This window comes from Arvicanthis niloticus, chromosome 26, assembly GCF_011762505.2.
Source record: "Arvicanthis niloticus isolate mArvNil1 chromosome 26, mArvNil1.pat.X, whole genome shotgun sequence".
In the NCBI taxonomy this organism is placed as follows: Eukaryota; Metazoa; Chordata; class Mammalia; order Rodentia; family Muridae; genus Arvicanthis; species Arvicanthis niloticus.
The window spans coordinates 5066757-5075214 of NC_133434.1; the positions used below are offsets into that span (position 1 = coordinate 5066757).

The following is an 8458-nucleotide window of genomic DNA, read 5'->3' on the forward strand; positions in this document are numbered from 1 at the left end:
TGATGGCTCACAACCAACTGTAATAGGATCCGATGCCCTCTTCTGATATATCTGGAGTGTATTCATATACATAAAATAAATAAAAAAATTTCTTAAAAAATGCTTCAGTGTAAAATGCATCTGGTATTTCCAGCCAAGACACCCATCAGCTGATTGATTTAGGAGACAGAATGCAGAGATTGGGCATATGGGAACCTTAGCTGAGTTATCCTTCATAGAAAGACATCAACACAACAGACCAGAATGGAGTCAGATCAATGATGTGCAGCAGAGTGGTTCTTTGACCAAGACTACTCAATTATACACATTTCTTACCTCTGTTGAGTCTAGCTTGTCAGAGGTATCATGGACCAGTATCTGACCCTATAGTTCTAATGGGGTGACATAATTAGAAGGGTGATATTACATCCCTACAAATTAAATGGTCAATATCCTAAAAGGACAGACTTCTGATAGGGAAACCCAGGATAAAAATCAGAAGTTCTGGGTTGAACGTCCATCTTGATCACAGACTACATATCCTTCTGTCTCTTTCTCTGACCTATCTCTTACCCATAAGGATAGGCTAGGTGAGCCTAGCTGCCTTGTTCAGTGTTCTCTCATGTGGAGCAGTGTATGTATGATGCATGTGTATGTCTCAGCGAGGTACTGAACAGTGGTTGTGAGAAGTGTGAGCTCTAGAATTGGAGACTTATTGTAAGTAATAGTACTAGCACTGTTACTCACCAGGTATGGGATTTCGAGAATGGTACTGGACTTCACCAAGCCTTAGTTTCCTCCTGTGTGAAGATGGATAAAAACGGCAATATTATAACAATAGTCAGCCCTCATTTGGTATCCACAGCTTCCACATCCAACCACACATCGAAAGTTTCCAGACAAAAAAATAATTTTCCTCATCATTATTTCCTAAGCCATGCAGCAGGATACAAACAGCTACAGAAATTAAACTATTCTAGTTTGTCCCTCAACATTCTGACCTATTCAACTATTGAGACAATGAACCCCGAGAAACTAGAATTTACCTCCCCTTGAGATCTCAGTCTGGGAGAAGGCTGAGCCTGATGCCATCTTGAAGGGGGAACTTGTCTCCCAGGAAAGGGATCTCTTTGTCCTTCTCCCCAATGTATTTAAATAAATGAATCACAGTTTTTCTACATTTTGCAATTAATTTGACTGTTTTAATCGGCTTCGGAGGAGTAGCCAAAGCTGGCTCTTTGGAGTACAGACTGTGACCACAAGTTCAGTAAAAATAACTATTTATATAGAACTCACCTTATAATACAGTACAAGTGATATATCATGAGGTTCTATAACTAACCTAAATATGATTTAAACTATACAGGAGAATATGCAGAAGCGGTATGCAAGCACTACATAATGTTACACATTGAACATCATGGATCTGAGTATCCTTGAAGGTTCCTGGAGCAAATCTACTCTTGATACTGAAGGGCAGCTATAATTGATATGATAAAGACTATATCGTAAAAAGTTAACAGAGTGGAAATATTAACAGTCATTCATTATCATTATTGGCTTTCGGTTGATATGGGAATACTAGGGTACCTTTGAGAGCAATGGAGCCTTTCTTGACTCTTGAGTTGGCTAAGCCCAGTGAGCTAGAGTCCTGTGACTTCCATGTTCTTTTTTTTTTAATGTGAAAATCTTTATTGGGTATTTTATTTACATTTCAGATGCCATTCCCTGTCTCCATTTCCCCTCCCTAAAAAACCCCTAGCCCATCCCCACATTTGCTTTTATACTTTTTTTTTAAAATGTTAATCAAAGGCTTTATACATTTGGTAATGCTCAATATCAATCAGAAGTGTAACCCAATATCCAACCTAGATATATCAACTATCTTTGACTGGTGGGGACACGCAAACATCCACCTCCATGTCCCCCCTCCCATATTGTCACCTAGCTCCTCCTCTCCTTCTCCTCCTCTACTTACTCCTCCCACCTTAGCTCCTCCTACATATCACCCTTCCTTTTAAAATAAAACTTTTCTCTTAGAATACAATTAGAGCATAACTATACCAATTTGTGTCAGTAAGATACAAGATAGACCTAATACCCAGTCCATCATTTTGTTGACTAAACAGAACCTCTGTCATCCCTCCTAACTAAAAGACTTAATTCTGAACTTGGCTTTTTTTTTTTCTTGGCTTTAGAATAAATGTCAGCTGAAAACCATCCTCTCAAACCTTTTCTCTCAAAGTAAATGGCCAGGATTGGCTATGAGACTGTAAGTCTTCAACCCGTCAGAAATCCAGAATGACTGAGTTAACTGAAATTATGGGAAGCACAAAGCATAGCTTCTAAAACTTAGCCAAATTATAGAGACCGATGAGCACCTGGACAGTCCCTATACTACAAAACGTTGGAGCATTCGATCTTCAGCCTTCTGGCCCAGAATCATCTGACAGACCTAGTGATGCAGAATTATTAAGGGCTGATTACTCTGTATTGGCAGATATAATCAGTTGACTATTCCACAAGTGTGTCCTTTTCTGGACAGTAATTTGTCCGAAGATGAAAAGAGGCAATTCTTGCCTAGTGGCTGTCTCACCACAACTGGAGCAACTCCAAAGATGCACAATTTCTTCTTAGAATCTAAGACAGGAAGCTGTCAGGAGCAGACAGGTCTCTAATCAAAGTGGACATTAATACAGAAATGTTTGTAACGTCAATTCTGTGGACTTCTGACATTTTGAAAACCAACTATACATGTAAGGCAGTCTGGACTATTGTTTGTTAATGGCTCTCAGCTAAATAAAATATAGAAAACACCCTAATAATAAACTTAGAGCCACGAATTTGCTATAGACCCTTAACTCACAGTCTAACCATCTCAAATCAGTTTAAAAAGTTAAAGAAGGACTGGGTCTAAGCCTTGTATTCCTAAATGTGTTATATAGGCACAATGCCTATGAGAGTAACAATATTAATCTCACTTTTATATCAATAAGAAGCTGATAACAATGAAAACCTTAAATTTGAAATCAAAGTAAATTTTGTACCATTTAAGAAATTATAACTTCATCTTAATAACATTTATACATATTTCTACCAATAGGTTATGGCTATGCAATAAATCCTAGCTAATCCTCCCTGTTCCAACAAAACCACTACTTTTCCCTAGAACCAGTGATCAGGCTAGGAGTGACTACCTGGGTCCTAGTGGGTCCCAGTTACTCCTTGTTTGGGGAGAGCGTTGTTGTCTGCTTACCTAAGATAATGTCAGGATTAGAGCACCTGGGAGCCAGGCTTTTTCTGGGTTCTGTGAGATTGGGGGCAGAGGTGCCGCTGGAGATCTGCTCCGTGCTCAGGCCCAGACCGGAAGTCGACTTCCATGTTCTTGACTTACAGATTTGAAGAATGAAATTCTCAGACCAGACAGAGTGAATTTTACAAAGAGTTATTTTATTACAGAAAGGAAAAAGGCAAAGTTCTTGAACAGCAGGAGCAGTGCCCTGGAGGAGGATACCACGAGCCTCACTGTCTTGGGGTTAACAAGGTTTTCTAGAGGGAGGAATGGGGTGAGGGTGAGCTGGCCAGTCCAGTTTCTATTGAGTGTCCCAGGTGCTTCTGAGTTTTAGTCATATAGTCAATATGGTTTCCAGGGAAGGAGTACTCCTTTACAGGGCAAGTGACAACTAAGATCTAGGTACTCTCTGCTTTCTGCCACCCCTGGTTTCTGTCTCTGACAAAATCAGAGAGATTTTGGCTTTAAACCCTTCTACATACTCCTGGAATCCAGCAAGTGCAAGGGTGTCACAAGCTCAAAGGCATGGCCAGTTTGGGGCAAAATATTCTCTGTATTTTAGGGTCCTTTTACCCTAAACTGGTCTGGTCAACTTCAGGCTCCAGATCTCAAGACTATGGCGACCACAGCCAATGAACTTGAGTTCTTAAACTAAGCCTTGTGGGACTGACTCCCCTTAGGCATGAATAATCATGAACTTTTGCTGGAGGAGAAAGCCTGTCCCTGGAGCCCATCAGACCTGGCCTTTGCTGGCTTTCCTGCAGAAGGGCTAGCTGTCAGACCTGTGCTTGCAGCCCTTTCTAGCTTTACTCCACACAAGGCATCTGGGTCCAAATGAACAGATACCTCTTGCTGCTCTTCTCCCCCTTCTGTCTCATTGTGGGTGAGTTCCAGAGGCTCCTCCCTGAGGAGTGAGCTTCAGTGGCGGGATCAACGGAACTGGAGGGAATGAATCTCCATGTGTAGAACTATGTCCATGTGTTCTGAGCTTTGACCGTATTTAGGAGGGAAGAAAGGGAGATGGCCTTCAAAACGTTCTGTCTTCTGTTCCATCTTTGTCTTTTCTAGCACTCCAACACATCTGGGTGTATAGCCTTTATTTTGTTACCCTTTCTGCCACACCAAATCCCATAATCTAAATGCCTAGAACATTTTCCCTTAAGTTATTCATTCTCTTCACAACTCTGTGTTGCTGTGAAAGCTGATCATTCAATAATCTGGAAATGTGTTTTAGCCCTAGACATTGTATTCTGCTACCCAATTCAAGGATCTTGTTACAAGCTGTTTAGGAGAAGAAATTCTATACTCCCTGAAATCAAATTTTTCCAAACTAGTCACTTTCCTAAATACTCTAATTTGACAAGTGGAGACAAATCCTTCTTCAAGATTTCTAAGATCAGGTTACACTATATTAAGTCAAATACAATTCAAAACAACGTAGCCCCAATAAAATGGTCAATAAATAATACATTGTAATCTTAGCACCATAGAGAGATTTGTTAATGTGTGTGTCTCTGTGTGAATGTGTGTGTATACATTGTACATGTCATACCACACATGTGACCAGAGAATAACTTTTAGAAATAATTTCTCTCCTTCCATCCTTAAGTTCAAACTCAGGTCAGTCGGTCTTGAGGACAAGCAAATTTAGCTGCTAAGCCAAGTGACCAGTCTCTGGAAAGAGGTTGTTTTGAACCTATATTTCAATTATTCACACTTCCAGAAGGTATTACTCATTGACCATTTTTTTTAAAGCTAGATAAATAAACTATGTAGAGGTCAAATCTTTACACAAAGGGCTGGAGAGTTAGCTGCCCAAGAATGAGGACCTGATTTTGATCTCCAGAACTCACATAAACAAACCTAGATGTTGTGATGTGTGCTTATAAATCTCAGTGCTAGGGAGCAGAGACAGGCAGATCTGTGGAGCTCACTGGTCAGACGACTCAGCAAAATCGGTGAGCACCAAACCAGTGACAGAAAGTTATCCAGAATGTAAAGGCTAAAACCGAGCCCAGAATTCTTTTACTTGCTCAGTAGCCTTTCATTTTCCATCACTAAAGGCAAGAGTTGATGAAGGGCTCAACTGTCACTTCCCAAACCCTCAACCATCAGCTAGCTCTTTGTCTGCCTTCCCTCCCTTGGAAGGTCCCTTCAGCCAGCTCTGCCATCTCTCTCCAAATTCCAAATCCATGTCCTCATGCCAAGCTGTGTGCTCTCTCCAGAAGCAACATCACTGAAGTGTGTAACATGCCACCTCCGCACACAGTCAGACCACTGCAGAAGAGGCTTTGGTGTTTGCCTTGCTCAGAAGCACGAAGTATGCATGAGCTTGAGGATCTACTCAAGTAAGTTTCAGGGTTGGGTCCAGTCACGAGACGCTTGGGCAACATCTTAGAAAAGGGTTGCAGCAGAATTGCATCTCTGACCCAGGCCATAGTACCCTGAGCATGGAGGGTACAGTCCTATGAGAGAGGCAGAAGAAATGAGACAGGATGAAAACAGCCAAATGGATTTTTACTTTGAAGATACCAAAGCACTGTTTTTCTTACTTTCTAGCAAGAGAAGGAATGAAGCAGATGTATAGATGTGAGTTGTCAGGGGCCACAGGCTAACAAGCCCGCCCTATAGCTTTCCAGGAATTTCTGGATGGATGTTCTTGGGAAGGAGAAGCTGGGAAGCCAACCATAAACCTGTCTGGTTAAGGCAGTGGGTAGTCTGCCTTGGAGACTGAGATCACAGCCTTATGTCTGGTTCTTTCTTGTTGTAGATGGCACTCTCCAGATATCATACATGGTGTGTCAGAGATTCTGCAGGAATTTGACATATAATTTCAACAATCGAACTTATGTTCATAAATGTTGCAACTATGATCTTTGTAACTTCAGACTCTAAGATACTCCTCCCCTCCAACCTCATTCTGGAAGGTCCCAGATGTTTTTCTTCTTTTACACTCTGCTTATCCCGCCTTTCCACTCTACACATCAAGGATGCATTCTCTGTACCTTGGATAGCTATAACCACATACCATCTTGAGACAGGACATATTTCTTGGCACAGAGCTTCTCTAAAGTCCTGAAAATAAAAAGTCACAGATTAGAGAGCCTGAAAATATACAGCTATACACTCTGGATGGGAGCTGGCAACACAAGGTAATCATGGAAACAGGGGGACTGAATGCAGAGATGCAAAGAAACTCAGATATACAGAAGCTCAGACAATGAAAAGCTCAATGGTGGCTTGGTGGGTAACCTTACCCTTTGGGTGAATAAGAGGGTAGTATAAGATGGTGGCCCTGAGACAGAAGTCAGGCTTCTTCTTGGCCATGCAGTTTTCCCATAGTAGAACTCAGAACACCAAGGCTCATATGAATGGATACGCCCCACAGGCTCCTCCTTTGCCCAGTGTGTGTAGTGTTGGGGAGGATTAGAAAGCATTGAGATGAGTCCTCTAGTGACAGCTCTCAGTTCTCTGGATCCTCTGCTACCAATACACTTGGGGCACCCCTGACTTAGACATCAGTTATTCCAATATGTACAATCTGGGGGTGAGATTCTTTCTGGCCCACACGCTGCAAAGCTAATGCTTGTCAGAAGCGGTTCCTGATCTGCAAAGAAGGGGGGGGGGGCTTAATGTAATTAAAGCACTCTTGAGCAGCTGACATTTGAGCACACGGCGGCCCATTGAGCAGTCTCTAATTTCAACTCATCACACCTACCACCTGCCAGGCTCCAATATTAGACAACTCAGCCAAAAAAGCCGTTTGTTTTTTTCAATAAGATCTCCAAAGGGTTCAATTGTTTTAAGTATAAAGTATCCCTGTAAGTCAGTTAGGAAATAATAACCCTCAAACATATATGCATGTGGTAGAACACATGCACATGGGAGGTCTTTGTGCTCACAGATAAGCTCTAGAGAAACCAGGAATGTGTGGGGTGGTGGGCTGTGAGAGGCAGCTGGGTCCCTGGTGGAGCACAGGCCTTGAACCCCAGACCCTAATTGGATGGCAGGTGTTTGGCTCCACTTCTGGGACCTGGTTCCTTTCACTTAGCTTCAGCCTTCCACAGCTCCTCCCACAGAGAGGTCTATCATCATCAGTCACGAGGAACAGTACCTCAGTTCAGTACAGTAGATGAGGTATCTCCAAGCTCTCAGACCAAGCCAATAAGGGTTATCTGTTGCCAGACCCTGACACACCCCACAACTGCATAAAAGAGCCCTATTCAGAAGTAAAGGTGTGCAAGAATCATCCCTTCGTCCCAGAGTTCCTGTCACAAGAGCTGTAACACTTGGGAAGAGATCTGCTCTCCCAAAGTGCCTTCAAAACTCCCCCAAAACATGTCATTACTGAATGGGCTGGCCCTAGGCCAGCCACCAACATGGAGGTAATGTCCTTGGAGATGCAGACCATGGGGCAGTGGTGCTGCCAGAGGGTTACATACGCAAAAATTGAACCCAGCAAGCATAGGGTAGCAGACATAGAGAGCAGGGAGATATGCAGCAGCCAGAAGCTCACATAAAACCTGCCCTTGGGTGCCCTGCCTAGGGCACAACATCACCCTGACTCCAGGCAACAGCAGAACATCCAAGATAAATCTCAGCAACGGTCCAGTATTTATGGTGCTTCAGAAAGCAAAAATCTTGAACCAGACCAATGACTCTTTGCAATAAGTATTATTCACTTGCAAAGCTGATTTGGGTAATAATATACTGTGTGACACACTGCAGTTTCCAATGTCACTATGATTAAGCAAAGGACAGGTGGGAGAAATAGAGGAAATGAGCAGTGAGTGTGGTGGAACTAGAGGCTAGACAGTGGTGACAGTGTTAGAGAAGGCTTTGGTAGAGGGAGAGCATGGCGTCACTGAGTGGAGCCAACAGGGTGATATACAGCAGACTGGAGCTTACGTAGACTCGGCCCCTGAACACACTGCCCAGTCACATGATAACCCTGGTTCTAAGCAGTGACAGAACATCCAGGATGAAGAATAGTTCATTTTCAGGACTGGACCTCTTCAACAGACCCCTATGTACCATGCTGTCCCTGGAGACACTTTGGTGTCTCAGAGTGTTCACATGAATATCCAGGGTCCTCAGCAGCCAGGGACCATATTGAGGTCCATGGCCTGTATTTTCTCTCTAGATGCTGGCTTCATGTGTTGAAGTCCCCTTGTCTCTTCTGTGTCT

The 8458-nt window shown here is 42.8% G+C and overlaps 1 protein-coding gene across 1 annotated transcript; it reads left to right on the plus strand.

Annotated features, from left to right (window-relative positions):
• Positions 1-4105: 4105 nt before the first annotated feature.
• On the plus strand, positions 4106-6166 carry LOC143438776 (prostate and testis expressed protein 3-like). Its single transcript, XM_076924466.1, has 3 exons — positions 4106-4154; positions 5497-5619; positions 6042-6166. Exons 1-3 carry the CDS (start codon positions 4106-4108, stop codon positions 6164-6166), a joined length of 297 nt encoding a protein of 98 aa, XP_076780581.1.
• The last annotated feature ends 2292 nt before the right edge of the window (positions 6167-8458 follow it).